Source organism: Phymastichus coffea, unplaced genomic scaffold, assembly GCF_024137745.1.
Source record: "Phymastichus coffea isolate CEN01 unplaced genomic scaffold, Cenicafe_Pcof_1.1 PCOF00053, whole genome shotgun sequence".
Taxonomy (NCBI): Eukaryota; Metazoa; Arthropoda; class Insecta; order Hymenoptera; family Eulophidae; genus Phymastichus; species Phymastichus coffea.
In genome coordinates this window covers 487087-510245 of record NW_026706864.1, presented here as the reverse complement: position 1 = coordinate 510245, position 23159 = coordinate 487087, and the positions used below count along the sequence as shown (strand labels likewise).

The window sequence follows — 23159 nt, the reverse complement described above, 5'->3', positions numbered from 1 at the left end:
AAAAACTTTCCATTTTTCACGTAGTATAGTAAAGATTTATCAGGTGAAGAGATGAATTCCAGCACATGCGACTCAAGAATATTAACCGTGTCAAGCGACAAAGCCAAACACATAAGCAGGTATACTGAAGGAAAAAAAAGCTACGCGCGGAAAAAACTCTGGAATTCACGTTAAAACGCCAGCAGCCTGAAGAGAGTTCCGCGACAGCCACGAATCGTGTCAGCTCTGCGATAAATTAGCCCGAAGCATATGTATGCCTTCTTGTGAAATTGAGAAATAAAAAAAGGAAAGAGAGAAGGTGGACGCGTTTGGGTCACAGGTCGCCATTTCCGTATACGCCTAACTTTCGCGCTTAATGTTGCTTCCGCAAGTTGAGCATGTTAATTTTTTATGATTATTACGATGATGATTGTATCAAGTGTGATGAGGTAAAATTGGCGTTGGTGGCCACTTTCACGTTCTTACATTAGAACTCCAAAAATTTTTTTTTATACTACTTCGATTGAATGAATGAGCAACACATTATTTTACACAAATACTTTATAAGTAATAAACGTGGAATTCAGCTGCTTATACGTGATTGAAGAAAGTGATTCGCGTTCAAAGCAACAGGGATACTGTTAACATACCCTCGTATGTATTAGCAGTATCGCATCAGGGAGATCAGTTTTATACATACTCAATCCTTCATTATTAATGCGGTATACTTATTCCAAATGCTCATTGGAAAAAGCTTCTTGGCTTTTAGATTCTTTTCTCTATGGCACTTGCCTACACGCGGATGTGTACACATATTATCAGCGCGTCGTACAGTAAGCTCTCACTTAGCGAAGAATAGTGTACACTGCTTCTTTGCTTTAAGTACATAGTCGCGTTCTACACGCTGCAGCCTAAATGTATGCTTTTTCCAGCAGACCTCGTCTGCACACATTTCGATTTTCTCTAGCTGACATTGTTCAAATTTATCTTTTCAACGTCGAACTCTTACAACGATTACGATCTTTTGTTCTTTTATGAAATTTGATATCGATCACTGCACCGAACTCAACTTGGACCATTCGGTATTTCGATTTGATATATTTCGAAAGTATATATTATCAGACGACAAAAATCTTAGTCATTTGTCGTTGTATGGTAAAGCACAAGCAGCATTTACATAAATGGATCTCTACCGCAGTATGATGTACGATTATTTCATATTCGGAAATAAAGTTAACAGTAAGTACTGGAAAATTGACGTTGATAACGAAATGAATCGATCGAGAAAATCAGCTATTGTATGATTCTGAAAATCGATTAAAAAAGATATTACGCGGTATTTCGTTGATTCATACAGGTCGCACGGGATATAACTGGAAGTCTTAACAAGTTATGATTACTTTTGATTACACCGTGTGAGAAGCCATCGAGTATCTGCGAACATTTTACACGTAATTGAACAGTTGGATTCTATCTGTCTATTTTTTCATGGCAAGAACTTTTCAGTAAGGAGGAAGGGAATTGTCGGAAAGAAAAGAAAATATAATAATTTTATTATTGGGACGGGAGCGCGGGCTGAAACCAGTTTTTGCCGTTTCGTACAAAAGTGCCGAAAAAGAAGGGGATCGCCGACCGACCACGTACGAGCACGCGTGTACGTACGTGCTCGAGGTGGGGAAGAAGCTGCCGTTGCAGCAGCCATACACAAACGACGGTGACGACGACGAAAGAACGAGAGGGGACCAGCGTGCGAGTAAGAAAGAGAGAGAGAGAGAGAGAGAGAGAGAGAGAGAGAGAGAGAGCCGTACGCGCAGCGCGTCGAAGATAAAGAGCACATTCGAAAAATCTGTACAGGAATATTTTTTCTCTCTCGCTCGCTCGCACGCTTACTCTCTCTCTCGATCGGGACGGGGCGGACCTTGTATATATAGTCAGGGCCTCACACCTGCGTGACTGAATCGTTCCTCACTCGCACGCACGAGAACACAAAATATATTTCGAACAGAACGAAAAAAAACAAGTCACACGCACGCAGACATGAAAGCATTCGTATTTGTCGCAGTCGCGATCTTAGCTTGCGCTCACGCGCAAAGCATCGACGAGTGTCTACAACAGGATAGCATCTCTTGTGTGCAGAAGAGTTTGTTCAGAAAGGCTAAGGAATTCTTCGACAGCGAAAATTTGGAAATCGCCACCGGAGTTAGCCTCGTCAAGTCAACGGCTGACAGGAACTCAAGGAGCGGCAAGAACCTCGTCTACGAGCAGGAAATTAATCAAGCTAACGATGTTGCTGAGAGGCAGAGCGCTCTTGAGAACTTTGTTGGTGATGAGGTTGGCGACTTCTTCAGCGGACGCAGCTTGAGGGTCAGTTACCAGTGAATTGTGCAAATTTATTTTAATTTTCTTTCGCGTCGTAACTGTGGTGTTTCGTTGTATTGTCAAGTGTTGGAAAGAAACTTTTCTTTGCTTGTTTCGTTGGTTTTGTGTTTTACGTACAAAGTTTTTCTACCTTAAAAGTTTTTACTTTAGTACATATAACGAAACATAAATACTGTAGCTTCATAAGAAATCAGTGCAATATCCAATCATTAATTGCAATATTCGTTACATGTAAATTTGCCTAACGAACGATTTATTTTTGCAGATCAACTTCTCTCCCGTTTTCACTAAAATTAGTGAGTCCGCTCGAGCTCTCAGCGAATCTATTCCCGTCGAAATCAAAGAAGCTGCCAACGAGGTCGTTGAAGGTAAATCGTTTTAACAATATATATCTAGAAAATTCAGCTAGTCAGTTTTACTTTCGCTTGTATATTCCTAATTAGTAATCCATAAGTAGACTAATCAAAATTTCAATCTTTCAGGCCGAGGCAAGAAGAAGATGCTGAAGAAGATCCTTCCCCTACTTTTATTGGCCAAAGTTAAAATTGGTGCCCTCGCCGTACTTGGATACTTCGCTATTGCATTGATCGCCAAGAAGGCAATCATCGCCTCCATCATATCCATCGCCATTTCCGCATTCCTTGGTTTGAAATCACTCTGGGCTAAGCAATCGGGCCATGACACGACTGGCTACTCATCAGGCTGGAACACCGCTAGCGCTGGTGGTTGGGCAGCACCCGTACAGTCTGGTGGATGGTCCTCGGTCGCTAGCACCGGTGGTTGGGACGACGCTTCATCGTACAACGCACACAGCCAAGCATTCTCTGGCTATCATCGTCGCTAAGTCTTCCACTCGAAATATACCTTGAGATTCAATATTCCTTTTGCGCCTTTCGAGCGATGATTGTTGTTTCCATGTTTAGCTTTGTTTTCCTTTTCTTCCGAGTGAAAGCCCGCGGACGGCAAAATGAGGTTACAGGCTGGCACGAATTTTTTTTCTTCGAAAATCGACGATCAGTCGCGTCGAAAGGCAACGGAGCATTGAACTTTGGGCATTATATATCGATCACGTGACTGATACGAGCTGAGTACCCAAGATGAGCCATATTTAAAACAAAACATGATAAGAAGCGAGAGAGATTGAATGCGAGAATGCGCGCAAAATATTTATTTGTCACTTAATTATTAATTTTTTTCTTTTTTTTTAATTAATATTATTATATTTGTTATTTATCGATCGATCGCGGACGTCTGCCGAGCGATTCAAATATCCCGTCCATTGTCCATGTACATATTTATTGAAAAACGATCGCTCGCGGACGCGTGCACACATCACATATACACGCTACTGACATACATTTGCGTATGTTGTACATTATTATTTGTATCCTTATGGACAAAAAACGCCCTTTTAGCATGTTTTAACTTTTCTTCTACAGAGGATCAATCAATCAAAACCGAGTGGCTAGTCGTTCGTTACCTTCCTGTTTTATTAATTTTTTTAATAATGTTCAACACACAATCATTGTTAATGCATTGATATATGTACCTCTGAACGAATGTAAACAAAAATACACATTCTTAAAAAAAAAATATATTATCCAGCGCTTATTGAACCGTAAAGAATACCAACAAATTTTTAATCCTCCTACAAGTGTTTTACTCTTTTTTTCCCCCTCTTCTCATCAAAATAAACCAATAAGTATTTTGCATTCTCAAAGAGCAATACCGCTTGCAACTCCCTTCCACGTTGGAGTTGTGCGTGCGCGCGCAATAAGCTTGGAAGAAAAATATCAAAAAAGGGGGGCATGAGCACAGGAGCGGTAGGGATTCACGTTGGACCACACGAAAATGTCACCTGGGAGATCGGTTTTGGAAAAAAGGAAGAAGTAGAAAAAAGAGAAGGCGTGACACGCTCGAGTACCCCTCCGCTGTATATATACTTAAGAATCTACATCTTACTCCTAAAGTTTCGTTTGGTTCTAGTAACAGAGATAGTCATGAATTCAACTCTATTGTTAATAGCCGCAATTGTCGCGTTAACTCGGGCGCAAACTATCGACGAGTGTCTCACGAGTGATAGTATATCTTGCATACAGACGATTTTGTTCAGAAAGGCTAAGGAATTCTTTAATAAGGATAGTTTGGAAATTATCGCTGGAGTAAGTCTTGTCAAAGAACATAATAGTCGAGTACCGAGGAGCAGAAACGACTTGATCTATGAACAGCAAATCGAAAAAGCCGACAATGTGGTCACGAGGCAAGATACTCTGAAGCAGTTCATGGAGCAAGTGGCCATCGACATTTCTAAAGGGCGTAGCTTGAAGGTGAGTTTCTCTTTCAAATAATTTTTCAATATATAATTTTATTTCTTCTCGAATAAACAATTTAGAAAATTGTTGGGAATAAGTAAAATCTATAAAATATTGCATTAAATAATGAGTAATATAGAGAAGAACTAACTACTATGTTAGTAAGGAATATTTGTAAACACTGCTATCTGGATTGTACTTTTCAATTTTCAGATAAGCTTTACGCCACTTCTTGACAAAATACGAGCAACTGCGCGAGCTGTAACCAAGTTGATTCCAGCAGAGATTCGTCAAGTTGCAGATGATGTCGAAGGTAAATCAATTTTCTTTTAATATTAAAGCAGCATATTAAAAATTTTAAACTATTCAATTTAATTATTCAACTAAATCATAGAGTGACATTACTAATTACTAAAGTAATAAAATAAACTGTTGATAATTATTTCAAAAATGGTCGTCTAATGAATATACTTGACTGTAATATAAATTTATAGTAATTGAGATAATTTCTACATGGAAGTTTAAAAAGGAAAATCGACATAAATAGTAGACAGCTTAGCATAAAAAGTAGGTTTTTAATTTATAATTATCAGATAAATTGTCGTAATAAATAATAAAACATGGCATACTGCTTTAATTACTTATTTAATAAAGCTGCATAGATAAACAATTGTATCAATAATTTTTTTTACAGTAACTATAAGATTCCATCTTTATTACACAAAATTTCAAATTAATAGTAATCAATACATATATAAATTTGAATTTCAGGTCGGGGCAAGAAGAAACACATAAAACACATGATGCCATTTCTGATGGCCGCGAAAGCCAAATTTGGTTTGTTAATGACAATGTCGTACTTTGCTATTGCCTTATTAGCCAAAAAAGCAATGCTTGCAGCAGCAATTGCAATTGCCATCTCGATTTTTTTGGCATTGAAATCATATCATCATCACAAGCCCGAAAAATACGAGCATCATGAGTACCATGAACATCACAAAAAACACGATGATCATCATCATCATGGAAGCTCCTTATCGTCAAGTTGGTCGGTACCAGCAACTAATAGTTGGTCTGCTAGTGCGGGCTGGGAAGATGGCGCTTATTCAGCACAGACTCAAGCTTATTCCTCTTATAATCGTTGATCAATATAATTAATGAGTTTTTACGAATTTGTACTAGAACAAAAAAATGTTTGATAATCAGAGGTAGATTTGAATAATTAATTTAATGTAAATCATCGTTTAATTGATGTAAAATTTTATTGTAGTTCCTAATACCAGTAGACTGCTGTTCAAAATTCTGATTGATAGCAGCTTGATTGATGTTAGCCTGTAAAAATATTTATTTATGTATTATATCATTTACAATAATTTTATTTTCATGATTTATGTTTATGACTGTAGTTAAGTAGTATTTTGTTGTTTTGTTTTGTTTGTACTTAAGCACTAGGCTCGTTAGCGAATATATAATCAACGCTACACTTGTATTTAATTAATGACAATATCAACACTTTACATCTTGGATAATAGGTAACCACTGACCTGTCTTTCTCTTTCTCTCTTTATGAAAATGAAGTTAGCGAGTTGTTTTTTTTTCCACGCTCTTTTTTACATTTCTCTCTCTCCCTCTCTCTCTCTTCATTAAGGTGCACCAGTTTTTGCTTATGTACACGCATGTAATCTGTCAGGTACACTTGCAACGTAACGAATCAATAAAGACAAACAGGCTAGTCGTTATATTTCCAACGTCCTACTCTTAATGTTGTTAGTTAACTTAATTACTTCCATCCAATATAGAATTTTATAATCTATTTGAATGATTCACCTTGTTAAAAGTAAAAATATATAAATATGCGCAAATAAAATCTCATTACTCTTATCAGTATGTATTGAAATAAATAAAAAAGTTTTTTCACCGTTAATCGGGAACATCCTTGTCGTGTGGTCATATATGCGAATCGCGCCGAATCACGCGTGAGAAAACAGGAGAAAGCGAATGTGTTATATGTATATTGCTTTCGACACGGCTTCTTAGAAATTGAATGGATAAATACGCGCTTTATCCGCATGAATGCTTTGCTCTACTTTTTTTTGGATGGAAAGGAAAAATAAAACGGCTTTTCTCTCTTCTCTCCCTCGCGCTGACGTCGACGATTACACATGCTCATTAGGCGAAAGCGCGTACGCGCGTCCTTTTTCGTGAGACGGCGTGCGAATTGAGATTTAGAGGCTGATGTTGATTTTATCGGTACATACTCTATACATCGCGTAAAGTGATTTCGAGTTCTACTTTTACGCTGTTTTATAGCGGAACCTGCAATATCAATTTGTTAATATTTTGTTAAAGTTTAACTCAACAATTTTATTTTTGAGTAGATCGATAAATAATTTCTTTAATTTTTCAATAAATATAGACGTAACAAATAAATAGAAAATAAAATGAAATTACAACCAGACAATACATAATCCTTTACTTGTTTAACTACGCTCATAGTATAAATGTCAACAAATGCTACCATTGCATGAATTTTTTTTTAGATTAATATATAGTAATATGAGGTTGCACATTAAATCTTATTAACCGTTGTTGTTCCGGATGACTAAGCATTTACGCGTTCGGATGACTAAGTATTTACGCGTTCGTATGCTAAGTGAGGAAATAGTCAGAATCAAAATCACGCGCTAGCTACAGAATGTCCGTTCGCGATATATTTCTTTCTTAGACCAAGGCGCAACTGCATCTCGAACCGCTAACCACCCGATATCCAAACGTGCGGGAAACATTTTAAAAAACAGGCAGAGTGCGCCTAAGAATGATTTACGGCCACACTTAAAAGCAGTGCCTGCAAGAAAACCCGACCCGACGATGGCCGCTGATCGCGCACATGTTTTCGCTCAGGTTTCCGCGGGCCTTCTCGACGCGCAAAGACCTTTTCCGACTAGTTTCTTTTACTAATAATATGTTAAGAATCATAAGAAATATTGTAAGCCAGCGACGCTAAATGTACTAGGGTTAAGATTAAATATAAGCACCGTAGAATTTCAAATTTGTAAGAGGGCGAGTGGCGAGTTGGACGGGTCATGAGCGATTCTGCGTGATGCGCGCTGACACGAGTCAATTTCAATTATAATAAAGAATCAAACGAGACGTTGAGATCCTCAAATTTTAAATTGTTCAGTTAGGAAAACTGCACCCGTGTGCGAAAGCCGCTGTCCGTCAAGCTCGAATAAGCATGCGCATCGCCAGAATTGATGTTAGCTTGCGAATCAAACCAGCAGATCGGAAACGTGTATTTCCGAATCTCACATCGAGATAAAGACTCGAAGGTTGAAAAAGTTGAGAGCGGGGGCCGTGGGCCCCCCTCGAAAACCAATCGTGAAACGTGACGCGAGCAGGACAGCAGGCTGAAAAACACCAACATTGGCGGCAAAGCGAAAATAAGCAACGCCCCACGGCCCTTGAGCCACGAGAGAAGAAAAAATTAACGGGAAAGCGGGAGAGGGAAAATCACATGCCTCTTTTTTGACTCGCTCAGCGGATTCGGGCAGAACCGTTCGACCTTTCGCCTAGGCAAGTTAGCGCCGTTTTTCTTCGTGCGATAGTTGTTCGCAGCTACTTGCGGTTTTCCTCACCTTATAAGAAACCTGTGAACCACCTCTGTACCTAGCGCTAATTTTATCTTTGTCTTATTGATTGTGTTTGACTTGTGTTTTTCTGTAATAAATCTTAATTCACCTTTTACCGATTTGTCGTTTCACTCCTCAACCCGAACAGTTGTTATTATGTGCAATCAAAGCTTATATTGATTGAGGAATATATTACGTTTACTTTGTCTCGTATTGTATTTAATCAATACTTTATGATGAATAGACTTAAGCTCATCGAAAAAGTCTACTAATTAAGTTTGTGAAAAATTATCAATTCTTAATGCATAAAATGTGAATCGTTATTGAATGTCGATCGCATATAATTGATAGATTTAATTATTTATACAACTGTATCTAAAATAAGAATTCAACAACAATTACTTTAAACTTCCTTATTCGTTACAGGTGTACCTGTATTTTTTTCATACTTTGTTTTTGGAAATGAAACTGAGCGCGAATAGTGTAAGCGTTTACCACTTGGTGATGATCATTCTATATTACGAACATTAGATGTTATTAGTTCCTTAATTACATAAATGTCACGCTACCGCATGGTATTTATGAGAAATAGTGATTGGGTATTGTTTATTCTAAAATTGTAAAATTGTAGTAGATTACAATACAGAATATACAATACAAAAAATATTCAGAGCTTTATAAAGAATCCTATATGAATTCACCTGAATGGCCGAAATCTTATAAATTTAACTAATAAATAATTAATAGATAGACTTTAACGTTTCAATTACACAAAAAATAATAAAGAAGAACAAAGTCTGTGCAAGAAGCATCTCTCCGAAGCAATCTTCGAAGGGAAAGTCAGAATTTGAATTACAATAAACCCAAGAGTTGCTGAACCTATCAATTAATATTTTTTTACTCGCTACTTCTATTGAGATCTTGATGATATTATTAAATAAATATAATATTTTTTTATATTCATCTTTTAGTTAATATACTGAGATTCTCGTATTTGAGCAATTTTAATGAAAATCAATGCTACATTGAAACCAAATTTTTAAACAGTGATATTTTAGTAACAAATTATCAAAAAAAGTTCGAACGGTTATCGCATCGATATAGTCAATCGTTTTCAAGACACAAAAAGCAATGATTTTTGAATTGATAACTTTCACAGTACGCGCGCAATCCTCCTAAATGCGAATATAAACCGCACACTCGTTACTGACAAATGTCACACAGACACATCTCTATTCACCACGAAGGAAAATGAATAACGGTGGTTTGCGCATCTCAAGGGCGACGAACGACTGCGACGCAGACATTGGGGAAAGTGTAGAACGGTGTATCCGCATTCGTAGTGATTACACATCAGTAAATCGGGTCGACGACGCGTATATACGCGACTTGACCTCGAAGACACGAGTGTGAGCGTATCTCTTTTTTCCCTCCTCGCGCGAGATTCGCTTTCACGGACTCGTAATATTCAATTAAGCTGTGCGCGACAGGAGCAATTGGAACACCGCTTCGAGGCGCCTTTTCTCCTTTTGCGAAGATGCTCGCAATTATTGATAGTTTTCCCCGGCCAAGTGCGTGAAACTCTTTTGCGAGAAAATCTCTATTTTTTTTGCAAAGACGATGACATAAATAGTATAAATATAATTGTTAACAGCGTTGCGACCGACTTTTTCCTTATACATGAATTTCTCAAGTGAAGCTGTTTTGAATGTACGAAGTCCTGTCGACACGAGTTAAAATTGTAATTTTATGTGACGTTTCGTCTCCGTACTTACTCATCGTTTTCGAAAGCTTCATTCAAATGCTCAATAAATCAAGATCCCATTTTCAGACATATTTGCGTTGAAAAAAAGAATAATTACGGAATCATGAAGTGAAGAGTTTTCATCAAAGCAGCATAACTTTTCCGTGAATTGATTCTCACGTTAGCAAGTCGTGCTAAGAGAGGAAGGCGTTAATAGCACGGCTAACAAAAAAGCTTCTATTTTTGACGCCTCGTTGGTTTCACTTCCCTTTGAATTCGGCCGCCGTATCTTTTCAGATCACAGTGCATCTTTATTGCATTATTGTAGATTTTCAGGACAAATAAGCTCCCAACATTCTCTTTGAATACAATGTAGTCGAGCAAAAATTTCATGCGTAGAATTAAAATAAAATAATACGTATAATTACAGCTCACCAAGCTAATTAACTGAATTATAAATTTCTTTAATATCTCACTCAACTCACGTAATAAATAACTGAACTAGCTCATAATTATATACCTATTAACCGTTACGGTATCATGGTGACTCCAATGTATTCCACGATTATCCATTAGATCACATTTGTCAATTACAACTACAGCTCGATCAAAAGTATTCTGTTACCGATGGTAAGAAGAAAATCACGAAAAAAGTCAACTTACGCAATCGTTGGCGATAAAACAAACTCAAAACACAAGAAGAGGGGAGGTTACTATGAAAGCAAGAGCTCCGCCGCCGCGTGACTTTCGATTGCGGTAAAATGCCGACGCGCAGCGCGCGGCTATGGCATTGCCCAGCATAAGTTCGCTGCACCGCGAGACAAACTCGTCTTCAATGGTATTGTCTAATGGACACAATATCGTCCTAATAATATAGTAACTTCTTGCGACAGATCCAAATTGTACGGTACAACTCGTATCTTATAAATAAAAAATATGAGTATCATATCTATGTAATGATGATTGCTCGTCATTATTGAAGAGTTTAATTATCCAAATTGCTATAATGAAAATAACAAATATCGATCAGATGTTCAATCGATTGATAAATCTAATCGATATAGATATTAATTCTTGTTAATTACACTACATGATTTTACGATTTCATACAAATTCTTATATATTTTCTGTAATATTTTATAGCAATTTATGTTTTTCCAACAAACTTTTTTTATCAAATTGAAGATTTCTTCATCTGAAGCGCACAAAGTTCCATTATTCCCACGCTAAATTCTATGTATTCATGAGTAATGCCCTCGAAAACCAATGCAACAAGGCCTATTCAATTAGAGCATTTCCACTGTACCTTCTCAAAGAGCGATTTTCGAACAATCGGCAATGTCCGGCCGAAAGCAAAGGGAAAAATTCTGATGACCACAGTACAGCAGAGTGCAAATCAAGCAGGAGCGCGAGCGGCGGCGTCCATTCATGCGAAAGTGGCGCAGCGCAGTTTTAATAGAAATCTCCAAGAGCGCACGCGTATATGACTCTCTGCCACGGTACGTAACTACCTGGAATAACGTCTATATGCGAATACGAAGGCATAGTGTCACTGGGTTACTGGAGTTTTCCACCTACCGTTTAACTTGCGGTCCTTTTCTACCACTTGACGCATATTCGTCGCGCTGCGATTGCTAATACCGCGCGCTCCGCTAATTATTTGCTTGTCAATTCGCAGCGGGGCTCGAACAAAATTATTCCACGTTCCTAATTAATATATCATATCCATCGTCGTGCTTTTCTTTTTACTCGTTCTGCCTCTGCGTAAAATTTAACAATAACTTTTTTAATTATAATGGTAATTTTTTGCAAGCTACACTATTATAAATTATCTTAGACGAGCATTTATGAATAAACATCCAACGTTAATTGTCTTTGTGGATTTTTTCACCTTTCAAACTGCGACGGAGATTATTACGGGAACCTTAGAATTTCTCGTCATTTTCTCTTGTCGCGAAGCTGCCACTTAAAATCCGATCGCTTTTCTTCTTCGCTAGATACCAGCTGATTTCAAGAGACAATAGTTCCGATTACCGTTACCTGATTCCCGTGAGGATGTACCGTCGTTTGTTTCGTGCACGAGATGAAGATAACTTTAAGTTCTTTCGCAACAATATGTTATATAGGTATACGATATAATAGCTCGCAGATTGATGAATTCTCACATAATAACCTGAGCAAGTAAAAAAAAGTAGAATTTTATTTTACAATAAAATTTTAAGGCAAGATCTTTTATATATATATATATATATATATATATACGTCTGGAAAGAATAGCTGTACCGTATACGTCGGGTGATATAAAAGGAAACATTCGCAAATGTATTTCGATGTTGGCATTGAAAAAGGACATTGATCGACCACAGTGAGCAAAAATCGCCAAGTAAATATTTACAAATTTACACCAGTGATCTCAAGAAACATAAAAACACTGAATGCAATCGTTTCAAAAGCTTATATATATTAACCCAAATCGTGTTCATCGAGGTGTAAATTTTCTTTCGAACGAAAAAGTGAGTCATTGCAGGTGGATAAGAGTCTGGAATATCAATGAAATGCTTTGACCGATTTGTTTTTAATAATCACTTTCTATACGACGAGATGCACTTTCGATCGAACTCAGAGAAATGTATTCACGGATAAAAAGCAGCCCCACCTTTTTAGAAATCTTGACCTTCATCTGCGCAAAATATTTTCACAAAATCACGTACATTGTCAAGTTGATTTACGCTTTGGTTAAAGCCACGAATACTAATTGTTAGGCAATTAAGACTTAGAAATGTTGAACGTGCGGTTCAGCCGAGCGGAGATGTAATGAAGTGATATAAATGGATGTATGATTCATAAAAACTGAAGTCACACAATGCTAGTTGCAAATTGTAAATTTTTACAATGTCATGTCAAGTTTATTATATGCGTGTCTCCACTAGCGGAGATTAAAATCGTGAACGTTGTTAATAACCTACGTATAACGAGGACTTGTGTTATACGATGGCGATTTCAGATTTTTTGGCTCTCCGACACGAAACCAATCTCATATATAGGATAGGATATTAATCGCAGTTTCACGATATCTCGTTAAGATTGAATTTCCCGTTTATCTTTGTAAACATATTATCTTTCATATTTACTTCCTTTGGTTTTGTCTTCTGATTTATTAATAATTGATTAATAATATCATATATCTATTTATCTATGATATAAGAGAAGAACGCACTACTTTGTACTTTGAATTACCGTTGAAAATAGAGGCAAACCTAATAACATTTACAAATACTCGAATATAGCATTTATTTAAAAAATACATCGATCTTCAATGAGCAGTTCTTTTTTATTTACGTTGATCATACTAATAAAACTCTATTTGAGTGTTCATTTCGTTCAATAAAATTCAATAAATCTTGTACAATTTATTACCAACACTAGAAGTATAAAAACTACGCAATTAAAGATGTTATCGTTACGTCTCAAAGAATAAAAGAAAAAATTATCAGTTACATGGAATCTTATTGAATTAAAAGAAATCAATTACGTCTGTCGAGAAACAGAAAACATGTGAAGTGAAAATCAAGGAGTGCAGAGACTCATTGTCATAGGAAATCAACATCTCGAACGTTACTCGACTATATGACAATGATGATCTTTCCGCCGCGTATGCATTTATTATTTGATAACTAACCAATAAATTGAAACTCAATATCAATAATCACCATCTCGCTCGATTATTGTATACGTTTTAGCTATAGCAAAATTCCTCGTTCATGCTCGGCAACGTTCGCAAATGAACTTTATCAATATTTATTTATATTGATCTTTCATTTAAAACGATACAATTTCAACTTATTGTTACATATTTATTAATAAATCGGCTATCAATCACAATTAGCAATTATTAAAATAAACAATAAATTGTTTTGGTAACAGAAGATATACTCAGTATTGAGAAAAATAGCTAAAGCCGTTAAGGATCAACTCAAGTGAAAAAAAGAACGTATTGACTGGACCACTGATTCATCCGTATAACTTCTTAAGTAGCGCCTAACATATTATCTATGTCATCGAGCGACAAATTGACCTCAAGAAAGTTAAAAAAAATGAATGCAAACTTTAAAAGAGCCGCTGCTCGCGATTTTTCACTTTAGAAGGTAGGGCGAAGATCGAGTCAGCTGTTATCGTGTAACACCATTCGAGCAATGTGCTTTCTAACCAATTGGTCCTTTATTCACCGATGAATGATGCATTGCAAGCACCTGCAAGCGTGAATATATGCAAAAATTTTAATAGGTCGATACTGTATTTTTCTGATAAGCCTGGGAGACAAGTAGTCTTATTTTATAAGATGTCATATTGTAATTTTTAAATTTTTTCAGTTGTAAATTGTGATAAATATATCACGCATTCGAATATATATTTGACTTTAAAAATACCAATTTCCATGTAAAATTAATCCAAAAATATACAAATAAAAAGAACTCGAAAACACTGAAATTAAATTATTTGAAGGATACTCTAACAAAATATCACTGCATATATATATATATATATATATATATATATATATTTGAAAATTAAGTTGATACCCAAGCAAAATATATCCAGATTTTTTTTCACTTGATAATGATTTATATATAAAAATGTTATAAATACATATATATAGAGAATTCCACTCAATCAAACTCAAAAGTTTTACGTTATTTCAATACATTTCAAAACATATCACGTGCAGCGACATAGCCAAGGCTTAAAATCATAGAAATGAATATAAACGGCTATACATAGTAACATCAAAATCATGCCTAATAGGCAGTGCGTGTTTTCATATGTGGTATTTTCGATTTCAATTTGTGATGGACTGTATACAAGGCATAAAATAAGAACGAAAAATCATCAATGGAAGAAAGCAAAATTATGGATGGAAATGTAGGTAAAACGGGTCAAAAGGCAATATTAGGCTTGAAAGTTACAAAAAGCACGTACCGAGGAAATTTCGCACGTAGTTCATTATGTATATCTATTTTTCGTTGCAATTTGTTTGCTAAATGGATTAACTATCGAATTATTACAAATTCCACCTGACGAAACAATACTCTGTATATCGAATTACGAAGTTATAATAATTTGTCAGGATGAAATGCGAAGCCGCGCGTAGCAGACTGTTTGTAGCAAAAAAAATTCTTACCGAGCAGCAGTCCACGTGCGAGCACGTGATACTTAATACGAAGTCATAAAGCTATAACCGTTACCTCACTTGTGGCGCACACGAAACTGCATTTTTCGGTAACGTGGGACCGCAAATCGGCTCGCGCATCCAGCATTCTCACTCTCTCCGTCTGGGTTTCTGCTCAATATCCTGCATACTTTTCCACTTGAATCTCGACAAGAAAAAAAATTAATCTCGCAGCTTCAGTTTATAAATGCATTAAGTTGGCGTGAGTCACGATGCAATCAACCCCGTGAACTCGCAGCTAGCCATTATGAGAAAGGATTCCCAAGTCGAATTGAAGAGAACGCATCACACACATCCCAGGAGACGACTGCACAACTGGTCAAGTCTTTCTCGCATATGCGCGACCCAGTTGTAAAATGGGTGAGTGGTCCGGTTTGGAAAGATGTCTGCTTTTTTTATTCTCGCCATATTGCATATCGGACATTTTCAAAAGCACTTGGAGTCATCTCTCTCTTTGATTTCGGTGAGCGCGTGCCAGCTGCGGGCATTGATTAATTGCCACGCACAAGTAAACCGATTCGAAAGCGATTCCCATTGACTTGAATCTCGAGCTTTTGTTCGAACAATTATTTTTCTTTCTATCTGAATCGTTTAATTGATTGTATATTACATTTCGAAAGTGAGTGACAGTTGCAATTGAGGTATTAAATTTTCGAATGAAAATCGTCGAGTCTTTCTGATTTGATTTTTTATCATCTAATTGTCTAAGAAGACAATGACACTGAAATTCTAGAACACGACAAAGGCGTACGTGTGTATTGGAATGCGCGAAGTAGGGTACAAAAAGTATCAAATAAATAACACACGCTGAGTTTCTTGGTTTCCACAATATTCATAACTTTCGTCGCGTGGATACTTCCTCACGCGACTCTAACAGTACAGAAAATAACGAGCGATTGGTAATAAAATGCAAAAAATTCATAAGTGATAAATATATCGTGAATTTACTTAGAAAAACAGGTTATAGCATTTAACGCCTGGGGACGGGGAGAGGGGGGAGCCCGAAAGATTGCATCGATTTTCGCCGCCTCGCGAAAACTCTTGATTTCCATTCCGACAGATAAGGATGGCAAAAATTTCTAAGCATGGAAATCAGTGCATCCTATAACCTAGAAACTGTAGCTCTTTTTTTTTAATACCACAGCCTATCGCTATATATAAACTGTTGAAAAGTTTCGCGCATACATCATTGGCGCAGTGAATTGTTTGTTCTACTCAATTTTTTGCACGTGCATGCCTGCGGATGAGAAAATTGCGTGCTTTAAAGTTACGAGCGATAAAATTTCTGCCGTGATCACTATGATATACATGGGAACTTCTGAGGTATTTAAATATTCAGATGTATTCACTTGTCGTGTGTCTTTCTCTATACCGAATATTTTAACACCTAATATGACTATTAAATGTGAATTTATGAGGTGATTATGAACTCAAATTCTGACAGGTAACATGTGTCTATTTAGAGTTTGGTGTGACATTTTACTAACATTGACAAGAGAATTGTTGAAATTGTTCTACGAAAAGTGAGCAAGACGATTAGGTTGTTTTTCTTTGTTCGTGTCTGGCAAACATATACTTCAGAAGGAAAGTGGGCGCGAAATTAGCATAACTTTTGAATACTTGATAATTTAAATATATTTCTTGTTCTAGTTCTACTTCTAGAAATATTTTTATTTTAATAGTAATTTTGTTATAAAAAAAGTTTGCAAGTTGTTTATTTACAGCGATAAAAATTGGATGGTAAAATAAGAATTTTTGCTCAGAAACTGGACTATAAAAAAAGAAGAGCTATCGGGCATCACTGTATCGACGCAGACATAGATTACAGTGGGTCGTCAGATAATAACTATCACCGGGTCCGCTCATCAATTTCAGCTTTAATTTACAACTCAATTCGTAGATTTAATTTTCTATCGCTTGTGGTATACTTAATCTTCTTTTTTCCAGTATCTAAAAATAAAAAAATAAAAAAAACAGTCGTCGACTATCTATTTTCTCTTCAAATTTTCCTCTTGCATATCCTTCTCTCATCTGATTATAACGTTTCCCTCGGAAGCCAAAAGCGCAAAATGCAACCTGCTTGATCTTTTAAAATTTACAAGTAGGTCTCTTGAGAGAGAGAGAGAGAGAGAGAGAGAGAGAGAGAGAGAGAGAGATCGATTTTTGGTATACCGCCCTCCCCAAAATGATCCAATTTTTTCTTCGTCTCACTATACTTTCTCTGCTGCACACTGCATAAAGAGAAAGAGAAAGAAAAAATTGTAATACGTGCGTGTGCGTAGCCGCGGCTACATTGACGGCACGAAGAATTCTCTCTCGAGAGCAAGTTGTCTTGGTTTTATGGGTATCATATTCCTGCGTGCGTGTACAGTTAATCTCCCAAATGTTTCTGTTTACATTTGGTCTGTATCGAGAAAAAAAGAGCGCCACTTTCAGGAAACTGTGCTTTTCTCTCGCAAGTTGTTGCTTAACTAACAAATTAAAAATCATTAAAATTATTGTTAAACTATCGTAATTTGATTTCCTGGTGCGCAACATGTATATAGTTATTATTGGAAAGCTACACAAAATCTGTGGTACCGCCTAAGAATATTATTTCACGTTGGAAAGATAATATATGGAGCAACACAAAAAATTACACGCGTATTTTGATTTCCTTTCAGTGTCACTAAAATACACCTTCAGCTCTGTGTACAGAGATCCGAGGTACCAGAAGATTAATTAACACGAATACGCACAGACGGGAGCGGAAAGTAAAAGCCTGTAATCCCTGTCCCCCAAAGAAAAATAAAAAAATTATCCTTGACGACCCGAATTACACGCAGCACGTGTACCATACCGTAAATAGAAAAGAGGCAAGGTAAAGACATTGCCCACCCGCAATTATAAAATCCAGAGCATAAACGTTACGTATGTATTTGTATGTGTGTGGCAACAGGTTTATAATACACTCATGCTCGCGTGAGCATACCTGCTTCTACCACCTAATCGCAAAAGCAGCAAGGAGACAGGTCAGGTGTATAGCAGCGACAGCAAGCAGAAGCCGTGGTTGGTATATGCAGCTGGATGGTGGGGCACATCCATACACACACAGAGATACACCGGTAAGTGAGTGAGAGAGGAATGAGAGTATATAGAGTGTTGGCTTTGCGAGTAAGAGAGAGAGAGAAAGAGAGAGAGAGAGGAGCCCAAGAAATACCCCTTTTACACGGCCCACTCGGTATATAAAAGCAAAGCGGGCCTCATTTAGGTGCAACATACACAGCCAGGCCACCAGACGCGCACCATCACCAACACTTGCAGTTGTATATCGTTTTCTTTTCCACAAGTAACAACAACACAGCAACGGTAAACCAGCGAGAGAGGGCTTTTCATTCTTCGCGCGATAGTTTTTCTAATTGCAATCGTTGTTGTTGACGCACGCAGATATACACACGCAGCGATGTTCGGGAAGGCGTTCATCCTGTGCGCCACGGCATTATTTGCCGTAGCAGTAGCATTGCCGGCAAGTGACAAGACCGGGAGCGAGAATGATCTCATGGCATCGATTTACGCCGATTGCCTCAAGAAGGAATCGCTCAGTTGCATCAAGTACAAGGTCTTCTCGTTCGTTGACAAAATGCTCGCCGATAAAGAAGATATCAGCCTCAGCGAGGGTATCACTGTCGTTAAGACTTCAAACATTGAGGAGGGTGCGCCTAGGTAAGTTTTTTAATGAACTTCGTTGTGAGCTCGATAATTATTTTATTTTTTCAACGATTAACTTAACTAGCTTGCAATCACCTGAAGTTCATTTTAAACAAACATTACTACTGAGCACCAGCATGATTACAATGTCGATTCACTTATGATTAGAGTCTACAATGAACGACATGTAGGATTTCGTATATCGTATTCGTAGCACTGATTTCCTAAAATATCAATCGAATTGAGACCTAAGATTCAAATTGATTTTAATTCAAAGACACTCGATCAAAATTCATTCCATACTGGTGAAAACGGTGTCTGTTACATCCATCAGTTTTTTACACCTCATAAACGTCAATCAAAACCGAGCTATTTCTCACAACACAAACAACGAAATTAGCACGTACATCTACATCTATGATAAATCACACGATTGTTCTATCACGCATATCTTGTTGGTCATATATGTAGGTCCATAGAGTCGAGCGATCTAGACACGCTCTTGTTCGATCGTCTTGGAAGATTCCTGAGAACTCGCTCAGTTAAAGTAGACCTTAAGGGCACGGACATCCTTGGTGCTATCGAATCTGCAGGACGCAGCTTTGACGATAGCAATGAAACTTCCATCGAGGGACGTGGCAAGAAGAGTAAGTTTTCCTTTTCTCATTTTAATTAGGAAAAAGGGAAAAAAGAACCGGTTGGCTAATTGTCGTCCATTTAACGTCTCTCGGATCAAACCATTAATTCTTCTCAAACGAGATAAACGCGTTACAGTTACAGTGACGCACAGGTGATACGTTACCACGCGTGCACAGGCTCTTCTTTTTCTGTTTCTTTATATTTGAATAACGGTTTGTGTATCTGAGAGGAAACCGTGTAAGCACAATTTTTCGTAATTTATCCACCTCGTCGCAACTTTCGACCGTTATGAAATGAAAATAATAATAATAATAATAATAATAATAATAATAATAATAATAATAATAATAATAATAATAATAATAATAAAACGCTTGTAAATATGCGAATAGATCACGATCCGATGCACATATATATTTATACGTTTACTGCAAGAATGCAAAGAGCGGTAATTACCTAACTGCGACGACGTATAAGCCACGTGGTGTTTATCTAAAACGCACGCATGAGTAAGGCGCGGCATATACTTGTCTTTGTTGTGTTGTTGACCCACTGAGGAAACTGGTTTTTGCCCACACCATCGCTGCGAATGTATCTACACGCACACAGGATATTCCCCTTGAACTTGAGGAGAAGGGCAACGATATCTCCCGGATGGATATATAAGGTGGGATTTAAGGTGATCGGCATTGTTACTACTCGCTGATCGAGACGAAGTAAAAAAATTCTCTTGATGAAATTTCATGTCGAGAGATGTGACTTTGCGCTTATATTCAGACCGGAGCGGATGTACGTTTGAACTAATTTAATTCTTTTAATTGAAATGATGATGAATAGTGTTTTTATTTTTATTTTTATTCAATCGACGAAATTTCAATTTAAAAGTAAACGATTCAGTTTCAATGAAGGGAAATTTATCTTTATGCAATGTTTCAATTAATTACATTAGTTAATTTTCAAAAAACAAATGTAAATTAAATTCATTGTTTATAATTTCAATAAATCACACGGAGGAAGTGTATATTCTCTCAGGTATAATGATTTAAAATAAGCATGCGTTAATAATAATATAATAAATCATCGTCAACGTAGGAAAATTCTGTTCTCATGAAGGAAAAGTGATTTAATGAAAAGCAAATACAAGAAGTAGGCTAAAAAGAGTTTTCCACGCTAAAGTACCATTTCTCATAGTATGTCTCATTAAAAATAATCGAATAGATTATCAATTATCACACAATACAGAATTGAATGTGTGTTCAACTGACACAACGTATTGCAAAAAGACATTTATTGCACGAACATTAACATAATTGCAAGTAAGCAGCGGAAAAAGAGTAATATCCAGTTCCTGCATTTATAACTGTTCATTTAAACAATCCCCACGCAAAAAATCACTTTTTGACCGACATGTTTTTCCAAAGACTCCACCCTTGTCCATTAAATGAAGGATCACGTAAATCGGCACCTCACAATGCAATCAAATTTCCGTTAACCAATTAATCAATCGAGTTTTATATAAAATTAGGTCGTCGCACCTCCCAGTGAGCTTATAGGTATATATGTATAGGAAAAAAAATGAGAGAAAGAGAAATCCATTGGGTGTGGGATATCAAGGAAGAAGCGGGATTTTTTGACACACTTCCTTACGAAGAGATCGGGAGCAACGCACGACGACAAGAATCACGTGAAATTGACCAATTACCAGAGATAATGAGCTGAGCCCTCTCTTTCTCTCTCGTGGACACTACGCTGCTGCTGTAATTGCAAACAAGCACCTTTTCTGCCACTGTTACGATGCATAAAATAAAAGTGATTCTCAAGCAGCGATACAAAGACAGGCTTTAGCCTTAATCGTGTTTTTTTGTGCGGCATTGAATTAACGAGCAATGTCGTTAGTTATGATTTACTTATTAATTCAGCAGTTCTTCTCTTTCGTAATTTTTATACGATGTCACCTCATTTTTGAGTCATTGTCGTTTTTTGTAAATGCACTTTGATCATTTGCAGTTATTATTTTATCTGTAAAGCTCATAAACAACTTCACATTTCTCAACTGTTACGAAAATATCATTGATATATTTTAAGTATATAATTTTGCAGTAATTGAAATAGAAGAAACTCTTCAAAGAAGCTCTTTTTAAAAAAGATTTAGATTATTTATATGCAAATAATTTTAGCTGTAAAGTTTAAATTATCAAATTTAGTAATTGCATTTTATCAATTAAATTATATTAGCTCTGACCGTAGCAATTTAATGTTATCTTTAATTCTAATATAATTTTCACGTGAAAAATAGCAAGTTTTCGTTGATTCTATAATATAGTGACCATTAAAACCATTATCAATCTCAATCTTTCTTTCGTGAATGAAATTCTTGTTTTTGAAACTAACAAGCATAAAAATTTTTACAGAGAAGGCCGCCAAAATTATCGGGCCAATCATCATGGCAGTGGCGTTAAAAGCTGCCGCTCTTCTCCCCTTAGCACTTGGTTTCATTGCTTTGATTGCCGGTAAAGCCCTGTTAGTCGGCAAGATCGCCTTGGTAATCTCAACTATCATCGGTCTGAAGAAACTGTTGGGTGGTCAGCAGAAACACGTCACTTACGAAGTAGTGTCACACCCACACCACAGCAGCAGCCACGTTGTAACTCATGATGAGCACGGAGGTAGCAGTGACTTTGGTGGTTACGGTGGTGGTGGTAGTTCTGGTGGTCATGGTTCAAGCGGCGGCTGGGCCAGAAGTCTACCGATCGCTCAGGAGATGGCGTACGCCGCGCAGAAACCAGCGTCTATCCCCCAGCAATAGGAAATGACTCGATAGGATGTTTTCTTAAGCTCTTCCAATCTCTAATTTATTGAATTATTTATATTTAATGCGTATTTACTGGCAATTACTCTCTGCGCCCTCTCTCTTATCGTTTCGTTGAAAAGTAGAGTGGTCATCGATGTGGAGGGTTTATTAATTTTTCTCTTTCTTTTTTCTCCATCGCTTGTGATACCAATGAATTCATATTCGCACTAAAGAATATGAAACATATTCTTCAGGGCGAGATTTTTCACACGACAAAATCTTTGTCTTTTCTTCGCAAGGACAGTTATTTATTTATGCGAGTATTTATTTGTCCTCATTCTTTTCTTCTTCTCTATACGACTTTCACTTGCTCCCTTCGAAGCTCCATTTCACTTTCTCTATTCTCGTCCTTTCTCTCTCTCTCTCTCTCTCTCTCTCTCTCTCTCTCTCTCTCGCTCTTCCTCTCTTCCTCGCCCTCTTTCTTTTTTTTCCAATCTTCCTGTATCTCTCTCTGTCGTGATATATTTAATTTTTTATTCTAATCATCCTTTCTAAACTATCTTTTTCTCTTTTCTTTCATTGTTTTCTAATGGCCACTTTCTTCGGTCCATGCGTTCCTTTCACAATTGTACATTGTCATGCGCAACTTCTATTCTGGATCTCTCATTGATAGCGTTCTTGATTGCTCTTACTATATTTTTTATGACTTTACTCTTACCACTATCGTTAATTGTTTAGCCAGTATACAATGTAAGGACACCAGTGCCTGATG

The 23159-nt window shown here is 36.9% G+C and overlaps 3 protein-coding genes across 3 annotated transcripts; all 3 read left to right on the top strand.

Moving 5' to 3' along the window:
* The first annotated feature begins 1985 nt into the window (after positions 1–1985).
* On the top strand, positions 1986–3716 carry LOC131665642 (uncharacterized). The gene is made up of 3 exons (XM_058937681.1): positions 1986–2343; positions 2624–2726; positions 2841–3716. The coding sequence occupies exons 1-3, from the start codon at positions 2017–2019 to the stop codon at positions 3200–3202; spliced, it is 792 nt and encodes a 263-aa protein (XP_058793664.1). The 5' UTR covers positions 1986–2016; the 3' UTR covers positions 3203–3716.
* A 642-nt stretch (positions 3717–4358) lies between these two features.
* On the top strand, positions 4359–5938 carry LOC131665683 (uncharacterized). Its single transcript, XM_058937740.1, has 3 exons — positions 4359–4685; positions 4884–4983; positions 5442–5938. Exons 1-3 carry the CDS (start codon positions 4359–4361, stop codon positions 5813–5815), a joined length of 801 nt encoding a protein of 266 aa, XP_058793723.1. The 3' UTR covers positions 5816–5938.
* Positions 5939–18712: 12774 nt separating this feature from the next.
* On the top strand, positions 18713–22402 carry LOC131665643 (uncharacterized). Its single transcript, XM_058937683.1, has 3 exons — positions 18713–18972; positions 19429–19604; positions 22008–22402. Exons 1-3 carry the CDS (start codon positions 18713–18715, stop codon positions 22400–22402), a joined length of 831 nt encoding a protein of 276 aa, XP_058793666.1.
* Positions 22403–23159: the final 757 nt, after the last annotated feature.